General features: G+C 44.8%; 1 protein-coding gene across 2 annotated transcripts; it reads left to right on the top strand.

Annotated features, from left to right (window-relative positions):
* The first annotated feature begins 202 nt into the window (after positions 1–202).
* On the top strand, positions 203–4,473 carry LOC135903246 (3-beta-hydroxysteroid sulfotransferase-like). Of its 2 annotated transcripts, none has more exons than XM_065433667.2 (2): positions 203–377; positions 3,295–4,473. In XM_065433667.2, the coding sequence occupies exons 1-2, from the start codon at positions 334–336 to the stop codon at positions 4,259–4,261; spliced, it is 1,011 nt and encodes a 336-aa protein (XP_065289739.1). In that variant the 5' UTR covers positions 203–333; the 3' UTR covers positions 4,262–4,473. The 2 variants fall into 2 exon arrangements, with proteins under 2 accessions (XP_065289739.1, XP_065289738.1); XM_065433666.2 differs by lacking the exon at positions 203–377 and adding an exon at positions 2,974–3,143.
* The last annotated feature ends 15,922 nt before the right edge of the window (positions 4,474–20,395 follow it).

The following is a 20,395-nucleotide window of genomic DNA, read 5'->3' as shown; positions in this document are numbered from 1 at the left end:
GCATTCATCCAAGTGTGTTTCAGTTCCATACGATAGCCCACAGCATTTGCATTACAGCTTGCCAGCGCATTCCCTTTATCTATGAAAAAAAAACAACTGAAAAACGGAAAATAAGAGCAACCGGTTGCACGCGTATGGAGTGCAGAGAGACAGAGAAAGAGAGAGAGATGGCAGAAAAAATTGCAAAAGGAAAAGGCACTCGGACTTATCGGAGCGCGCATACTCTAGTCGCCTCGAGACCCTACGCATGCGCAATAGCAGCAGCGGCGGTGCACTATCTATCCGCGTCAATTTGCATTCTCGACGAGCACGCCAGTACCTCGGTGTCTGTGTATGCGCGTATTCTTTGTGGCTTTACACGCCAACTACACTGAACGGTAAGTTTTAGCAAAAATGTTTTCCGTCAATAGCACATGATTAGGTGCCGCGTGTTTTCTAGCGCGAACCAGCTGCATGTAGCGTAGGCGAGTCGGGCATCGTGTCGGTTTGTCGTTTACATCATTTCATGGCACGCTCTTGTTCTCGCTTCTACTATATGGAACGTTTTACCGCAAGCGATCACTCACGCTTGTTGTTTTTAGAGTCATAGTTGATGTGCGTAAAGAAAAGAAAAAACACCATGTTTGACCTTTATAGTGAACAGCCACTAAGCGGATTTTGTGTGTTGCTCAGCCAGTTTCGGTAGATCTCATTTCTTGGCGCTCGATCGGGCCTCCATGAAGGCTGCACCGTATGTGTAGTGAAATTCTCGCGACATGCTTTACTTAATACCTCGAAATTGTGGTAGCGTGACAAATTTTCAAAGAGAGACGTATAGTTGAATAAATGCTAGGGTACTCGGCTGAAAGGCCGTGTTTGCGGGGCGTGCATCAGCAGTACGTACGCTGCGGTTTTCGTACATGGTAAAAGTAGCAGTATCTTTAAGGCTCGTGGCAACTAATCTAAATATATGCAACCGCAACAGCTATCGGAGCACGAAAGCTGCGATGAGCTCAGTCACTCACAGCTTTGCAACTTAGCCGAAAAAATTAGAGAACAATAAATTAGCCGTTCTGGGAAGCACCTTTACACGTTTGACTTAGAAGCGTCTGCGTAGAACTCTGCGCACGAGTGCTTTTACTAAAGTTATCGGAAATGCATTCGTATTTTGACCTTTGGTGCGTGCTTTGTAACTTCTAGAAATGACATGTCACATTCTACCTCCTGCCTATCCCAAGGAGGTAATAGCTTGGTTGGATACATTAAGCGATGCTCGAGGAGTGGAACATGCACTTCTTCCCTAAGCTCCCTCACAGGCAGCGAGAAAGGCTGCCTTTCAGAGGGGCGATTACGGAAAATTGTAGCACACGTCACATTGTTACGGGTTTTAAAATATGGATGTTTGTGATTGGAGTGTACTTTAGGAAAAAAATATGGGGCTGATGTCAGTTCTCTGCAGATGGAGTGACCATTCATTTGATTCTGCGTATAAGCTTTCAATACGACTCGTCGTAATAGCGCCAGTGGCTGCGTCGATCCCTAGATGGTGGAAAGAGATCCAGCATATTGTTGAGTTCAGGATACTTTATCAGTCTACGATTAATCGTAGACTGCTTGTCCGCTTCAGCAGCACTTGGGACGAGTTGCAAAAGGTGATTGAGGACCTTAACAGAGAAAGTGCAAGAGTGGGTTTGAAGAATGATATGCAGGAGATAAAGAAAATGATCAATATCGTGGCAAGGGAAGAGGAGTTCAGAATCGTCATTGAACCTATAGAGCCGGTGAAGCAGTACGTTTACCTTGGTAAATTACTCAGACGAAACCCTGAACGAAATTTACAGAATAAGAATGGGTTGGAGCGTATGCGGCAAGCATTGTCAAATCTGGACTGGAAGATTGTCATTCTCATTGTTAAGAAAGGTGCGCAGTCCGTGCATTCTACCGGTGCTAACATATGGGGCAGAATCCTGGAGACGGACAAAAAAGCTCGAAAAGAAGTTAAGGGCCGCACAAATAGCGATGAACGAAGAATCATAGATAAATCGTTAAAAATAAATAAATAAATAAATAAACGTTAAATAAAGATAAACGATAAAAGATAAATCAGAGGACATACGAGAATAGCCGATGTCCTAATTGACATTGACAGAAAAAAAATGGAGCTTGGCAGGTCATGTAATGCGTAGGTTAGATAACTTGTAGACGGTTAGGGGGACAGAATGGGTGCCAAGAGAAGGAAAGCGCAGTCGAGGACGGTAGAAGGCTGAGTGAGTTGATAAAAGTAATTCCCAGGAGGTAGTTGGAATCGGTCGGCGCAGGACAGCGTAAATTGGACAAGGAAAGAGAGGCCTTCGTCCTGCAGTGCACAGAAAATAGGCTGATGATGATGGTGATGAAAGTTACTGTCAAATTAGTTCGTAGAAAATAGAAGATTCCGACACCACAAAGAAAGCACTGAGGTCAAAGTCGGGATGATCGACATGTAGGGCGACTACAAAATAGAGGTTGATGTCCAGCCTCAGTGAGAATGTTGCTACGGTGTCATAAATCTGCTTGTCTAATCGCGGTACATTCCGCCAGCTCATCAGTTCATATACCACCACCTAACTTCAATAAAGTGCAAGATGCATGTTCTTCTGTCTTCGAGTTACGCGCTTTCTTGTTTATGAGCTCATTATATCGGTTCTTATTCTTGTATCTTTAGTATTGTATATTATTTGTACTGGAGTGGTTACATATTTTTACATTGTTTATCAAAGGAACTGCATCGTTTGTCTTTTTTCTAATATTAACATTACCGACCGTTTTATTTTTGTACAATGCTTTAATGCTTGCACAAGATGAGTATACATTCTTCCACTGTCTATTAATAATGTAACTCTAATATGAATTGTCATATTAATCTTACATTACATTACGGAAAGCACGTGCACAAATTGTTTTGAGCCTTGTAACATTGACCCCCCCCCCCATTACAGCAAAACTATACTGCAACACTTCGGCGAAGATTTGGCGTTTCAAGTGCTGATCTCGCACTGAGCAGCTGCCGTAATTGTAATGGATTAGAAGTGTTTATTGAAGGAGTCAATCATGACGGTAGTGAAAGAAGTGAACCTTTACTCCTGCGGCAAGCATGAAGAGTTTCTGTCTTTAGGTGTGTTGCGGTAAGTGAACATGTTGGAAAAATTTTAACTTATTGTTCACACCTTATTCCTGTTTGGCTTGGGAGGAATAGACGTCCCAACGAAGCCTAAAAGTTGCGTACAAAACATATATCCACTGCCTTGATTCTAATTGTACATTCCCTTTTCGCAGGAAACTACAAGGAATGGACCTTCGAAAGCCAATGCACCAAGTAATAGATGGGGTACCTAGGTGCCTATTCATAGTTCCAGAGACGCTACGAGAAAACCTCAAGTTCCGAGCGCAGAAGGGAGATGTGATTCAGTCAGCATTTCCTAAGAGCGGGACACATTGGATGATGTACATTGTGTTGCTTAATCTGAGAGAAGGAGAGGCAATGACTACGTATGAAGAGTTCGCTAAGGAATATCGCTTGATTGAGTATACGGATATAAAGGGCTGGAAGTCATGTCTGCCCATGAGAACATTCGCCACGCACTTGCCCTTGAGTGAGACCATTAGTGAAGAAGGAAAGTACATTTACGTTGCCCGCAATCCGTGGGACGTGTGCGTTTCAATGTACCACATGGTTACCAACCTCAGCTCATACGAGTACCAGGATGCCACGTTCGAAGAATTTGTTAACGTGTTTGTCAGCGGGAACTTTGGCTACGGCGACTACTTCGAACACGTGGCGTTGGCTTACAACATTAGGCAGCAACCGAACGTGCTCTTCGTTACTTACGAAGAAATGAAGAAGGACACTCGTGACGTGATTATCAAGGTAGCGCACTTTTTGGGAGAGCGCTACGAACGAGCTTTATTAGAAGATGAAACAGTGCTTCACAAGATGCTGGAGAGCTCGAAGGCCGAGCGCATGCGAAATGTCGCAGTCGTCGATTTTCGCAAAAGCCGTAGCCCTCACGGGAAGAAGGTATTAGACCGAAGCTTGATAACCTGCAAGCAGGGCTACGAAGGAGATCAAAGGAAATACGGTCTAGTGCGAACAGCCAAAGTTGGAGGGTGGAAAGAACACTTCACGCCAGAGCTGCTCCGACGCATGGAAGCTAGGATCAGTGAGGCAGAGACGGTGTCATCCTTTATGGATCTCTGGAAGGACATCCGAGCCGAGGCATTCAAGTTATCGCAAGGTGTCTGATGAGGAGTGCCTGTTTCACTGAGCCGAATGAAATTTCATGAAATTATGAACATGTAATTTTCAACTTCCAAAAATATACTTGCATATCAAAATGAGCATCCTGGATGCCGATAATGGTACAGTTTGTTATTCAAACTCAGAAACTATTAGTAGCATGCGCTTTGGTATTAAGAACGATGTGATCATTGCGAAATAAATCAAAACGTGCGCATTTTCACACAACTACGTTTCCTCATTTTCTCAGCTGATGATGCGCCATTTTGATGCGCAAAGTATGAATCCTCTGTCAAGCGCAACTTGAGTGTCACTTTGAATGTGCATGTTAACATGTATTTACGAGAAACCTGTAAGGTGCTTGCTACAAAAAGAGCCCACGAATCCACTACTTCCCGTAGTGGCCCGCACAAAAATAACTGTTGTTTTACCATTGATGTATTCTTGGGTAATTGTTGAATCAACTGACTTCAACAAAATTTCAAAAGCTATTGAGATTGTCAACAGCTGCATAACAATTGAGAATTTCCAGTAGTTAATTCATTGAGTAATTTGTGTTATTTTTGTCGCTGACCTTTTGTTGTGTAGCAGTTGAGTTCAGTATATAATAATTTGGCCTAAGATATGAAGGTGAGCCAAAATGTTTAGTACAAAGCATTCTTAGCGTACAGAAAACAAAGACAAAATTATGCTAACAAAGTGCAGCTAGAAAGAAACAAAACGTACAAGAAATGGGGTGATGGACAAAACAGGATATTATCCTAAAAGAATTACGCTGACATATTCAATATTCTATACTGCATAACCTCAAATATTTAAAAGCAACTCAGAAGAGACAACAAGAGAAACACAGCTGGGTTATGTAGATTCAAGCACTAGGTTTTCATGTAACCAGTACAGAAAGATTGAACCCGTGTTCACCAAGAAAATGCATTTTTCAGGCAGTTAGAATTTACAACACCTGTTACTGATAGGTTCAATCTCTACAAACTGCAAAAACTGATCATAGGGGAGGCCAGCGAACATTTTCCTTCTAACATGCAAGATTTCAACATTAACTTCGATAGTGCTGTTACCAATACATGTGCATGAATTGCCCTTCAAACAAACAATTCGCACAATGCGCCTAAAGATGCCGTTTCGAAGCACATACGTATTTTTCCTTCGGTACTCGTCAAGCCGAGAAACACAAAACGTGAGCGCCCCAATAGCAATCTTCTAGTACTCTGTTCCATCTTCTTTCACCACTCCTTTTCCAATCAGCAACACAGAACCCTCCTGTGAAACGTTCTTCCTTAGTTTATAACCTCTGATGAGAGACTTAAATGCATTGTTTACACTGTAGTGTGCATTGTGCAGAGAATTTTCCGACGACAACTTTGAAAGGGACTGTAGTATGCAAAACTTTTGCACAATTTGGATGTTCGCATAGCGTGTTCCTTGAACAAACTTTCCTAGAGCTCCGTTCATTCCTTCGAAATGGAACAGAGAAAATCCCCACACTGAGCCCCAGTTTTTAGCAGTGTCCACAAGTTGCAGGACAAGGTGCGAATTGTAGGTCATATTTTTAATTCCGTAGAGTTCTTCATGCTCTAAAAGGAATTGCAACTTGTCTTTTTGAATGGTAACCAACTGTTCCAAGGAAACCGAAGGTCCTCGAAGATAGTGCATAATGCAGACAAATCTCATCCAGTGACAGTGCTCTTTTCCTGGAATGTAGTCTTTTAGTATAACAGGCGAATAGTAAAGTAGCCAATTCCTGCAATCAGAAGCTTTCCATTCCATTATTTCTTTAAAGGTTCTAGGAAGCCTTGAAAGTTCCCACGTGGGAGTGAGAGAAAGCAAGCAGCTGTCTGCATCTTGAAGTTTCTGGCGGAGCTTGAAATGGCGACAATGGTGGCAATTCAGCCACAAGAATGTAGTTACCCGTACAAAACCAGAGCAGACCGAGGGCATGTAGTCCACCACAAAGTTTTTCCCAAGGGAGCAAAAGCTGATAAAGTGAGAACACTGGGTCCCTTTATTCCACAGCTGGGACATTGTTAGTGGTTTGATTTCTGAGCATGATGTCCAAAAGACTCTGATGTTCTTAGCTTCACTGCAGTCTTATGTGGTGGATATACACGAACATAGCCATTTCCCTTTTCTACTACTTCACCAGGGTTTTCACACCATGCACACCCATACATGCTGTTGAATTGGGTCATGTTCATTATACTGCACCTAGCTACGCTATCTACGGCACAAGGAACTGGAAACACTTTCGTCGTGTGCTCGTGGCCGTCTTTGTAACACCATGTTATACCATCGCATGAAAGCTCATTCATTGCCTTTACAAGTGGTAACATGAAGCTATTCATGCCAGGCTTTTCTTTATCAACCCAAAGACCAGCAAGAAGCAAGTTATGAATGCCCTTCTTATATGGAAGTTCATTTAGCATGACAAACAAGGGCCACATGCTGGTGTTAGAGCTTTCATACAATAGCACTCCATCTGTGTTGAACGTCAGTGTAATGTCCCCAGGTGATAGAGGCAGTTTATGGTGCTGCATGCTTTGAGTTGTGTTCGCTATGTCATAGCTCAAAGTAGACTCACTTCCTTGGAGAGCTCCTGATTCTAGTCACTCGCGGAGCCGGCTTTTTAAGTCCAGCATCAGAAAATAAGAAGATGATTTTGTAAGCTCCTCAACGGTTTTGTTGGTCTCACACTTTGAACAAAACACCTCTGTTGTCCCCGTGAGCGATTCCAAATACCCCATGCATGTTCCGCAGTAGAAATGTCGGGCGTATAGCTCCTCAGCTCCACAGAAGTGTCGGAAGAATGAATATTTTGAAGCAGGGTACGAGGTTCCCTCAGGCAAGTGAGCAGCAATGAGATGCACCAGGCTTTCTGTGGCTTCTTTTGTACAATCATGTCGTAGGCTGTGGGCCATAATCAGCAGAAAGCTTTCGGCCCGGGTAAGCTTCGCGCAAGGAAACAGAGGTTCATCCTAAAGAGAAAAAAAATGAACTGCGACATATTTTTAAGAAGTGTCTTCGCAACTTCGAAGGAAGGTGTACGTTTATTTTAAATCAAAGGTATCAGTTTCGACCGAAAGGCAACGCCCCGCTTGCAATAGCAAATTAGTATAAGGAAGGATAGCAGTTTTGCCGCCCGTATATACTTCTCAACATTCACTTACTTACTTATGAACAAGCATGCATGCACATGCACACAGGCAAACATGAACATATTTCCCTCGATGACCGCGGAAACTCGCCGTCAAAACGCTGGGGATCGGTAGCGCGGCAGCACTAGCGAGCCAATTGACATTCGCGCTGGCTCTGGCTTCGACGCGGACTATATATAAGCGGCCAGAACAAAGCACCCACGAAGAAACGCGCCTGCGGCGCACATAGGCTGTACTCATCGCAGATCGCTTTCAAAATGAGGCCCGCGTGGCCTAGATGGCCTGCAGAGCTTGTATGTAGGCTCCCTAGCGCAGCCGCGCACGCCACGTCTTGCGCAGTATACACCAGAACACCGTGAATTCAAAGGGCACCGCCATATTGATGAGCGCCGGTCGCGCCATCTATCCCAAGCGCCGCGAAGTAGCAGGCCTGGGCTGCCACGGCGGGAGATACGACCTGGCGCGAAAGCGAAACTTGGGCTTTTGAGCTGGGCAGAAGGCCTGTTTCGCGTTTTTTCTAACCTGTCATTTTCGCTGTCTGGATTCTATCAAACATCAAGACCTCATGCAAGTCCGCAATGGCCACACTGAGTGCTGTGCAGACTGCAGAAGCGAATACATCGGGTAGGTACGCTATTACGTTTGTACAAACCGCGCGCTATATGCTAGAACACGTGTGAGCTTTTTGGCACGTAACCTGTGAAGGAATTTACAGCACTGTGTTGGTGCCATATATTATTAAAGCACGCAGAACACTGTCATCTGCACTTTCAGTTTGGTCTTGTTTGCCATGGTCTCTACTGGGTTGGCCGCGTTTGGCAACCAACTGGCGAGGTCGTTTGACTGCCTGGTTAGCAGACGCCTGCCCTTCACCAGCTGCACATTGAAAACAAAATAGATGTTATAGTAAGAAAGGCTGTAGTTCTTTCCCATGCCATCACTGTTGCGAAGATATAAAGTCCTCTCAAAATGAAATAGAAAATACACCAGGCCAATTGTATCCTGCAACCACTTAAGAGTACAACATTCAGAACAAAAGCCTACAGCACTCGAACAAGCAGCATATGATGCTAAACCTGTACTACAGTAGTTATATTGTTCAACTACATGTGCATTCAAAGCCCGTATAACAGGGCTAGCATGACAGATGCAGGTGTTGTACAGTTGCACAAACCATGACAGGGCACGTAAAATTACCATCCCTACTTAAAGCTGCATCATCAGGACCCCTTTGGTACAAGACAACAACCGCACCTGCATTCCAAGAAATTAGCCCCACCAACTGCAGCTACCTGGTACCAGACCTGTTTCGCTTGTGCGAGGCCATCGGATTGTTGCGCTCCCTTAGAAAAGAAAACAGTAAAAAAAACTAGTAAGAACGATCACAATTTTTTTACAAAATACAAGAATAATTAAGCACACTTATTTTCCTCGCCATATGAACGGAAATATTTTGTGCTGTGTCCCGCATAACAGCCCGCAAGCAGTTTAGAGCTCAGGAGGCTCAAATGAATTCGTTACGAATGACACCTGCAACACCAGCTCGTAAAGGTAGGTGCGCTGCAAGAACACCTTCGGCGACGAGTAGTCGTCGTTTACGTTTTTGTGGACGCATGCTTCGTGACGAGCAGACTTCGGTTTACTTTCACTAGCAATAACGCTCACCAGCAAGGCCTACAACTTGTTCACGCTTAATGGTCATTCCGTGCACCAGCTGCAAGTATCGCTAACCGCAAACTCAACTGTTCCGCTTAACCGTCGGGAGCTCTGCCTGAATGAAAACACGAAAAGGCTTGCCTTTTTGTTATAGCCAAGGCGAAGCACCGGCGCGGGATTCGGCTCTGTAGGCTTGTTGCCCAGAAAGTGCTCGGAGCAAACCTGCGTGTTAGACGTATTAGGTTCGTAGGGCGCAAAGTTGAACGTAGCACCAAAATATACACAGATCGAATACTCACTCGTGCATTTTCACTGGGTTGGTAGTTCTTCCTATTCACTGCAGCTATCCACCGGTGGCGCAGCTTGGCATTCTTCGTTGCGGATGGAAATCGGCGCAGGCTGAACACACCGCACCGGCACGATTCCCTACGTGTGTTGTGCTCTTCGCAAACAGCGCTAAGCGACCTGCTCCTTTTCCGCTGGTTGTTTTGGCATCCAAACACGACGCAATGATGCCCAGATGACTTCTTCTACTTTGGATCCGTGTGAACGGGCACATTTCCGCACTTTGGAGCCCTAGAGCTGGCGCTCGCCATGTCTACTGGTCGCCGGCGAACACACTTTGGCAGCCCAGTACAAAACGGCGCCGGTCGACCGGGCAACCCGGGTGCGAGAGTATGCGTTCGGTTAGTCTGGGTGCGAGACTAGCGTGTTCTGGTCTATAGACGGTGAAGTAGAATCTCCCCCCTTCCCCCTTCGCGGAGCCTCGCGCGCGCGAGATTGGGCAGGCATCGTCAACTCCCCTCACGCGTATTCTTCCAGGCTTGCACGCTTTCACTCACACACACAGCATACCGCGCGCAGTGACAATGTTATCGCCCTTGGAATTAATATGGAAGATCAAGGCGACGCCGACGTGGATGACGACAATATATATGCACCTGGAGTTCCATATATTTTCTGTGGCAATAAAAAGAAGTAAACAATTAAGTGATTAATTAAAACCGCTTACCAGCTCGCTGTTACAGTCGGACGCATCCCGCTGATGGCTCGGCGAGTCAGAATCCAACTCTGATTCCGATTCATGTATTTCATCAGATGACGTTTCGCTGCCAGGAATGTGCTCCCAAGGTTCAACAGTCCCTTGCTGATTTTCAACAGCATCAATGACGGACAACGGTACTGCGCCTCATCGATGGCCCTCACTGCTACTGTCAGAGCAGTTGTCATCGCCGGAGTCAACAGCGGTCAGACGCGGACGGTCCAGCAGTGGATGCAGATGCATGTGGTCCAGAGCGATGGTCTCGACGTTTAAATCGAGATTTCGAACGCAGAGGAATATCAGCAGAAGAGTCCCAAAGGTACTTGCTGTAATGCCTCTTCGGAGGCATCACGAATGACGAGACCACTAACCGGTCTCGTGTTGACGAGCGTATACCGTTCAACGATCCCAAATGCGCACGTTTTGGGAACCAGAAGAATGCGAAATCTACTTGCAAACACCGTCGCTCAGCGAAGTAAACTACCGCATTGCGCGTCTCACGAGCAGTGGACAACGCTCGGCCAAGGCTGAAGTGACGCACGTCACGCGTCTGAGGCGTTACAACCCACGAGATGACTGACTCGCCCGGCGGGCTTCGTCTGCCAGCGGGGAATTGTCACAAGCTGTCATGAACCACGCCTGCCGCGCAGATAACCAGAAGAAAGAAACAGACGTGAGCCAAGTTGACGCGAGACCGCTCTTCAACAACCGCGCCTATCAACCAGATTCATCTGGTTCTGCGTTAAACACCTCGTGTGTAACAGTATTATTACAACAATGAAATAAATTTCTAAATATAGAATGAATATTTAATGGTATTTCCGCATTCCTAATAACGTGTTCATCCATCCTAATAAACCACCCCATAACAGCTAGCTTCTTCTCCGTTCCCCCGTAATCATTGAGCTCACTTATGTCTAGAAAGAACAGGTAAATGAAAATAACATGCTGCACCGCACTATAAAAGAATGCGGCTGTCAAGGCAAGCGTCTTAAGAGCCGAAGAAATCGCTGAAGCTTGCCATGCCTCAGCGCCAGGGGAGTCGGTGAAACATTGAATAATATTGTTTGTTGCGTAGGATGAAGATAAACTCAGTAGTATGCAGCGCGTTTAGCTGTGTGACGTCTGTTAAGGCGCTTCACTAAATCGACGTTTCACATTTGTTCTCGAATAGGGGTTACATCTGCACATTTCCTTAATAATATATCTATGTTAGTGCAAGATCACAGTTTTCTGGGGCATCCTTCGAGAAAAAGTTGTAACCAACACAAACCATCCGTGTTACTTCGTTTCCGGAAGGCACGGAAGCGACGGCCGCGGCTAGTTCAATTCAAATAACTTTTCGAGAATAAATGGTCGCCTGCAATTTTTTAGCTTTTCCGGGACTTCAGAGTCCTGCCTCGCCCTTGTGTTGATTAAATTACTCGATGTATTATCTCGATCCTCTGTTTTTTAAGGGTTGTGAACAAAACGAATGAAGCTTAAATCAACGAGAAAAGCTTGCATAGTCGGCAGATAACGAAAATGGCTCATAGCTTTTTGAGTTTCATATAGGGCTTAGCAACGTCGAAACACAATATTGAAGCGTGAGTGGGCAATCGACAAAACCGTGCTGTGAGGAATGAAATGCCACATTCCCATAACATCAGTGTTTGAAAGGTTCAATGGTTTCTGACTTTGCTTACATATAAGAACATCCCGCTGAGCTTTGTTTCCTAATATTGTTTACTAAAGGAAGCTGTTAAAAACTGTCAGAATTGCCGTCTAGCTTCTCTATTAGCAGGTCAGAAGTTGAGAATGACAATATGGAAGAACATATTGAATTGTGCCACGCGCATGCGCAGTGAAAAGCTTCCTCTGAAACACTCGATTGTATTATTATTGTTATTATTTAGTGTCGCTACGGCAGTTTACGTTTCATGCTGCGAAAGTGTACCGTAGTTTCAGGTCAGAGGTACATTCAGTACACGTTTACAATTATGGTGCTAAAAGTCTCATGGATGTTTTTGAATTAGCGTGCTCATTTCAAAAGCAGCTATATTTTCACACAGGTATAGACAGTATGTTCATGGCTGCGAAGATTCACAGCCTTTCACAGCAGGAAAAAAGGCCCTTTCATTTTGCGTGAAGGCAAACGGATATGATGCACTGCAGCTGGTAAAAGTAGGTCATGCCGAACGTGTTCTTCATATTTTTTCTGTTGCACAAACGGGGCTGTCGGAACGCATGCGGGTTCCAACACAGCGCTACAACCATACGAGTGCATAAGAGAGCGGCAAATGATAGTCGTCCTTGTATTTTTCCTTTTATGCCGCGTCAGTGTACATAATGGGATCACTGCACCTGGTAAACGTAGGTCATGCCCAATGTGTTCTTCATATTTTTTCTGTTGCACAAACGGGACTGTCGGAACGCATGCTGGTTCCAACACAACGCTACAACCATACGAGTGCATAAGAGAGCGGCAAATGATAGTCGTCCTTGTATTTTTCCTTTTATGCCGCGTCAGTGTGCATAATGGATTCAAGTAAACTGATTGTTTTTATTGTTTATATATGTGTTATCAACTATTTGTGTGCCGTGTAAGCCACGTGCGTTTCGGTCCCAGAAAGTTTTGCAGGCGCGGCGCTTTTACGGGCAGCATAGTGGCGCCTGTGCGATGCCGTTACACACCCTACACTGTATGGTAAAGCTTTAGAGGGTGCCCAAAATTCCGGTGCACCCGCACATGTCATGTGGCGTTGGTCGGAGCCGCCCACACTTAGAGCACAATACGAAGAAACTGGCAATTTCTCAGGCTGTTTCTGCATAACATTCACAGACACGTGTTCCCTGGCAGCGAAAAGAACAGCAGCGATTTTTATTGGCAAGAAATGGGGACTACTTCGGGGTAATGCTTAAGGAATGTTAGGACTTTTTAGGTTGGGCTTATGTGCGTTGAAAGCAATTATTGAAAAATGGCTTTCGCTAAATATTTTATGCGAAGTAGGAAATATATTCTACGTGACAAGTGCAAATATTTAATCTGTGTAGGTTGACTGCAGCTTTTCTAGAAGGTTAGTTATTCAAAGCATATGGGGTCTCATACTGTCGTTAGGGGAAATGTCTCCCAAACTCTTCAAACTACCCTTTCAAGAGATGAACATGAAAGCCAGCGAGATTAAGGAGGACTTTATGTGTAATGCGTTGCAGAATTTTCACGTTAGTGCTTGAAATGCAAGCATTACACATATTTATTGAACCCTTGTTGTTTTCCTATTTTCAGATTATATACCAGGCTCGTGGAATCTTTTATTCTTCTCGCTGTACTAAACAAGGAGTCTTGTTCCTTTCTTAAAATTTAGGTGCACCGTAGTCGTATTGTGTAGTCAATGTTCCAAAAAGATACATTAAATGTACCGTTTTCATACGACAATGTATGATAGTGGTCCGAAGGGTTATTAGTGTTTCTACGAGCGGCGGGAAACTTGTATCGCTGGCTTAGCATAATCATCGCTACAACGAAGGTCAGATTTTGTCAACATAAGGCAAACGCTTCGAGAACATATTGTGCGCTGTTAAATGCGGCAGGAGCAATACACCTTTTCCAGAAGGTATTCGTAACGAAATGTTAGAAAGTGTCACGTTGCCATCATTACCTACGCTTCCATAAGGCAGAAGAGAACTCTCTGTCTTGAAAGGACCTCGCTACTACTCGTACGGCAGTTTTTAGTATGTGGGCTTCCTTACAGATTTTGGAAAAATTTCCTGGACGATTACGATACTCCCTAATGTGCATTTCGAGCGGTAGTGTTTAGGTCTTTTGAATTCGCCACATATTCTAGCAAAGCACATGATTGTGAACGAAAAGGTTCTCTCAGGAGCGGCGTTAAATCTCAGCTCGGGCAGCTCGTTTGGAGGCAGCTGCGAAAAGGAGTGAACCAAGAACGCGCAGCAAGTGCGGTCATCGCGTCACTCTAGCTGCGTTGATGCCGGCGAAGTAGCGCATGCGCAGTGGGTCCGATGCTCGTTCCAAAGGTGGACGCGCCCACCGCTTGCTTCGTCAACGCCTTGGAGCATGTATCCTCCGGCACTCCGCTTTCCTCCTCACCATATTGCCATAGTCCCTCCGCTTTCATGTTCGCGTTGCTTCGCTCTCGCCGGTTTTCATCACCCGCTGCATTCTGCGTTAGTTCTTTCCTCCTTCGCTGTGCTCATTCCCTCGGTTACGCTGGCACTCAAGGTAGGAATGGGCGTCTATGAGCTGCGCTGTAAAAACATTCCTGTTAGACGTATTGTGCAACATAAAGCTCGATCGAGAGTTTTTCAGGATGGACTACAATTTTTGCATTGGCGATGTTGCTCTGAATATAATATTCGAGCAGAATGTAAATATAAAATAAATGAAATTCGGCGAGACACACACTATACTCTGACTTGCAGCAAGGGACGGCCAACAACCGCGCTTTAGTTCTTTTTAGCTACATGACACTTACATATTTTTAAGGGTTGGGACAATTTGCATGGGACACTAAGTATACATGACACCACCGCGCGAAAAGCATGTTCCACATACTTCCGTCATGGCCCTGGGGAAGGCAGGCTATGACACACAGGGTTTCATCTAGTACACTTAAGTACCCCATATCGTTGTTGCTCAAAATAAATAAGAATCCCACAGCTGTAGTAGCGCCTACGGTACAAAAGTCACGAGCAGGAATGAGGTGCCACAGAAAGGATGGCCAATGTTTCGATAGGTAGATCTATCTGCGGAGGGCCTAAGTTGCCTTTGACGAAGATAGTTCCTCTTATGCAAACGCTGGTCGCATTACGCGCGCGATGCTCATAACACTCACAGGATTAGTTCTAACAGGTAAATATAAGTGCCCCAGAAAGTCGACAGTAAAAGAGCGCCCCCGTATGTCAACTGGAAGGAGCATCGCACACGAAATGTGAAGACGTGGGTTCGAATGTAAACTATGGCCAGTTGTTCTTCCATCCACCTATTCTTTCATTAATTCACAATTTCCTTAATTGAAAGAATAACTACAACTGGTTCCACATTTCACTCGTAATAATACAGTGATGACACTGTTCTGCGGGAAACAAACTTAGTTGAACACTGTATTGAAGACGCAAACTGTATGCATTATGAAGAAATGTACAAAGTGTCAGAGCTAGCCTTCTACGATGTAAAGGAAAACTATGCACGCTGTATGTACGAGCGCTTGTACTCACAGAGTTTCGTCTAAGAATATTGTATTGAAGACGAAAACTGTATGCATTATGAAGAGGCGTGCAAAGTGTCAGAGCTAGCCTTCTACGGAATGCTCCAATAACGGACCGTATAAATACATGTACGCACTTTCTATTACGATCGCAGCTGGCCGCGTACACACACGCCTTGTGAGGCTGATCATAAGTGCGAATATATGCGTATTTCCAATGTTTTCACATCATTGCTGTCAGGGCTTTGCAGTACAGCATAAAACATAGGGCACATATGTTTAGGCGAAAGAAGAGCGGTGCAAATGCACACAAGCTTGCGCCGGTAGGGTGCTAGGGGATTTGTGCTCTGCGTAAAAACGTTCTGCAACCTTTAAATTACTACCCAAACGCAGGGAGTGGTCCAATGACGATAATGTGGGTACATTTAGCAACAGATGTCCCCGATGATAATTTATGACGTATAGATCAAATAACTATGGCCAGATGAGATTTTAGAATGCGAGAAACAATCAAAGCTTGCGTGAAATCGCTTTACTTAACTCTAGAGTATTGGTCTAAATCACCCCGTAACAGCCCGCAATGGTTCATCCATGTGAATAACTTTCCATTCATTCCACATCACGATTACGCATAATGTGCACTGTTCGCGTGCTGAAAACACGCACGGTACGATGTAATCGCATGCTTTGCTCTTCATCTTTAAGTAAGGCCGGCGAGCAGGCAAGTTTTCGCACGAAAGAATTAAATTCGCGAACACGCGAACACTACGCGAAGGTAAGCGATGTTGAAGGACCTCTTACTGTGTGTAATGTGCCCCCCCCCCCCCCCAGAAAAAGAAAGAATGGAGGACGCTTAAGCTTCACTTCAATCATGGTACGCGATAGCATTCTATGATGCCTTACTGCTTCTCACGCTTCCCGACAAATGCAGCATACGTAACCGTAATGTTTAGCGGAAAACACTGGCGGCGAACGTTGCGGATAAAGGCGAGGTTTGTGGTGGAAACGGGGCCTCATGGGTGGGCCCCATTTCCTGAGGTAGTGCAGAAGCGCGGCAAAAAAATCACATAATTTTCAGGTTTCTGTTATTGTTTAGTACCTTCAATGTTTCTGTCTTAGAAGATTTCAGATAAAAGGCACGCACTGTAGGCGTTTTGTTTCGTGAAATTTCTTTGTGGGCTGTCATTTTCGAAATTGCATGGAATAACTGTCAAGAATGCAAGACAAGGTCTGAGCAACCTTAGTGATAGAATAGTGGAAAAATATAACCTGCATATGCCGCATGTCAGATTGGAAGTCCTAGAATATACATAGGCATATAATTAAGTATTGTTATGGGGAGATGTCAAAAGGGGTTTATGTACAATATTTACGCAGTGGCAGCGAGTCGCACAGTAACAACAAAGATGGTGGACCGGGGCACAGCTCGTCTTCTTTGTTGTCTGCTATGGAACGTCGTCTTCTTCCGCTGGGCAGGTGGTACATAACATTACTCTCCGATGGCGAAACCACTGACTTAATGCAATCGAAGTACGACGGCACGGAAAAGGTTCACTGTACACACAGGGTCAATAAGTGTATGGGGCATGATATGGCTTCAGGAGGACGAAGTGCCCAATATCAAAGTGAGGTTGAATAAATCGGGACGTAGACAACAGAGTGACTTGGTGCGTTAGGTGGGTCACATGGCGACACGCTTGATATGGGCTGATGTATTGGAACAGCAGCCGATCGAAAACCCGACACGGCATCGCAGTGGAGAGAGGAGGACAAGGGACCAGGGACGATGTGGGTGGTGTTGTGATGGCTATTGTAAGATTTCTGGTGAATCTGCGACTCACTGAATCGAGCGCTGGAAACATGACTTGCACGATCAGCACGGGCAATAGCCTCTCTAGTATACTAGGAAGTTCGGCACACGGAAGAAAGGACCAGCGTGTCCAAGGGCAACGTAGGATTTCGGCCGAATAAAGGAAAGAAAGGTGAATAACCAGCGGTCTCATGTCCTGATGTGTTATACGCGAATGTCACAAAAAAAGTAGCGTACCACTCCTAGTGGTTGGCGGATGCATACATTGCCAGCATGTCGGTCATTGATTGGTTCAGTCACTTCGTCAAGTTATTTATTTGTTGATGGTAGGAGGCTGTCTGCTTGTATTGCGTTGACCAGGACCACAGAATGTCGTCGATAACCTATGAAAGACCCTCCCTCGCCCAGTCGGTTAGAAGTTGCCGAGGTGACCCATGCTGGTCGTTGTCACTGGTCGGATGGGCACGGGTGATCGCGAAGCGCATCGCATCTGTCTCCTGAAACAGAGATAGGGACAGAGACAGAGACAGAGATAGTGATAGAAATACAGAGATAGAAGAGACAGAGATAGAAGAAGAAGATAGAAGATAGAAGACAGAGATAGAAACAGAAACAGAGACAGAGATAGTCAGTGCAGCTCAAGCGCTTGCAGCTGCGCTGGTCAGTGTTCCAAAACTGACGATGAGGGTATTGCGATGGCCAACAATAGGGCAATGGAGAGCGAGATGCCGGTTCTGCAGGGACGGCGAGCTGTCGTAGCTTGCAGTCGAGGCATGTACACCAGGGTGCAATGGGTCATGGCGAGCGCGAAACGAAACGGATCGACTGTCTCCCGGCGGTAAGCATATGCAGGATGAGGTGATGATGGCCAGCGCTAACGACAATGGCAGGAAATACCGCCTAATATATTGCAGTTCAAGTAACTGTTCAAGTAAAATGTCTACCAAGTAAATACTTGGTAGACAACGGACAGTAAGCTGATCGGTCTATAATTTTTCAAGTCTCTGGCGTCCCCTTTCTTATGGATTAGGATTGTGTTGGCGTTTTTCCAAGATTCCGGTACGCTCGAGAACATGAGGCATTGCGTATACAGGGTGGCGAGTTTTCTTTAACAATCTGCCCACCATCCTTCAACAAATCTACTGTAACATGATCCTTCTCAGCGGCCTTCCCCCGTTGCGTAGCTCCGAAGACTTGCTTTACTTCTTGCGGCGTTACTTGGTGGTTGTCAAATTCATCAACACTATTCTCTCTTCCATTATCTTTGTGGGTGCCACTGGTAGTGTATAAATCTCTATAGAACTCCTCAGCCACTTGCCACTCAGTCCACTCAGTCCCATAAAAGCATTTCTAACACACCGCATGCAATTTGTAAGCGCTAATGATGTTAATTCAACTCTTACCCCAGTTAAATCAGGTGTTCCACAAGGGTCTGTGCTTGGGCCGCTGGTGTTCTTAATCTACATTAACGATCTACCTGATAACATTTCGTCTAAAATTTGTCTTTTTGCAGATGACTGCGTAATATATCGCAAAATTACTAATGACACTAATATTTCATCTCTTCAGGACGATTTAAACACATTGCATAACTGGACTATAAAATGGCACATGCAGCTTAACGTCAAGAAATGTAAATCAATGCGAATATCCCGTACTAATGAAGCTTGTCCTGCATATTTACTTAATAACATTCCTTTAGAGAGCGTAAGAAATTACAAATATCTGGGCGTCCATATAACCTATAACTTATCCTGGAAGTACCATATCGACTTTATAACGAGCAAAGCTAATCGCACACTTGGATATCTTCGTAGAAACTTCTCGCTCGCACCATTATCACTCAAACATTTATTATACACGACATATGTCCGTCCACAGTTGGAATATGCATCATCAGTGTGGGACCCCCATCATGCCACCCCAATTAACTGCCTTGAAAGTGTCCAGAATCGCTCCGCTTGGTTTATACTAGCTAATTACCATCGTACAGCAAGCGTAACACAAATGAAGACTACTCTGAACCTACCTTCGCTATTAACCCGCAGGAAACAATCACGTCTATGCTTATTTCATAAGATTTACTACCAGAACGCTGCGCTTCGGTCGGCGTGGATTAACCCAGCACCATTCATCTTCTCACGTAGAGATCATACGCATAAGGTACCTGTTCCTCGCTCTAACACACTAACGCATTCGCAATCATTTTTACCTAAAACATGCAACGAATGGAACGGTCTGCCAGCATCTATTGTTAATATAAGTAATCCTGTTCAATTTAGAAATGCTTTAGTTAACTACATGTAAATCATGAAACTTGCGTTCAATATATCATGTGACTTGTTATTGTATAAGTGCTATTTTTTTCAAATTGACTATGTATGTATTTGCCTATCATTCCCAATCTGTATATTGAAGTGTATGATGAGTTTTTTATGGTGAACTACAACTACTATTTTTTGTATAAATTATTGAGCTAGCATAATTTTCTATTTTTACTTGTACTGTGCCTTTCCTGTATATCATTTTTTTACTCCCTTTATGAAGGCTCTCCCCTCTATAATGTATGTTTACTCTGAGGGTACTGTAAATAAATAAATAAATAAATAAATAAATAAAAAACTATCTTATCCATATAAGTAATCATATTGACACGTGTACTTATCTTTATCGGGCGACACGTTTTGCCGCCTAGCAAATGTTATCGCACAGCGCGGGACGCGCCTGAATTTATCCGAAGTTTCTGGAAAGTTGTCGATGCTTCTATCCGCTGTCTGTTGTCACCGAACCTTGTGTTATCTGGTATCATCGCTTGACGCGAATGATGTAGAACTTTGTAGGAGGCATGCGCATCCCAACGATTAGTCTCGAACATTCGACGACTGCTGTATAAAAGCAGACGCGCTTGACCCGCTGATCAGATTTACGACGATCGCCGACTGTGGTCGCCGCTCTCGTTGTGCTTTAAGTGTAGCGTGTTTTGTGGGCACAGGTTCACCCAATAAAAGCTAGTTTTTGCGTTTCACAGTATTGCTACTGTGTTCTTTGACGTCACGACCACGTGACATCTGGTGGAGGTGCTTTTCGTTCATGTACCGGACGCCCCCGACAAGCCGTGATCCAAGCCCTGACCGCAAAGAGAACACCAACGTAGTCCCGGAGCATCGAGCAAGCCGCCGTCTTCAACAGCTGCCCCCGGAGCACGGACTTCTACCTGAGAAGACCAAGAAGATTGTGGCCAAGGCAACCCCAATG

Source organism: Dermacentor albipictus, chromosome 2 (assembly GCF_038994185.2).
Source record: "Dermacentor albipictus isolate Rhodes 1998 colony chromosome 2, USDA_Dalb.pri_finalv2, whole genome shotgun sequence".
Classification (NCBI taxonomy): Eukaryota; Metazoa; Arthropoda; class Arachnida; order Ixodida; family Ixodidae; genus Dermacentor; species Dermacentor albipictus.
Note: the sequence above shows the minus strand (reverse complement) of the source record. Positions and strands in the feature narration are given on the sequence as shown.

Bases quoted from the DNA above. Each gene is read 5' to 3' on its own strand.
- LOC135903246 (XM_065433666.2), top strand. From the start codon at position 3,070: ATGACGGTAGTGAAAGAAGTGAACCTTTACTCCTGCGGCAAGCATGAA. The intron at 3,144-3,294 runs GTAAGTGAACAT...CCCTTTTCGCAG, and splicing joins CTGTCTTTAGGTGTGTTGCG to GAAACTACAAGGAATGGACC.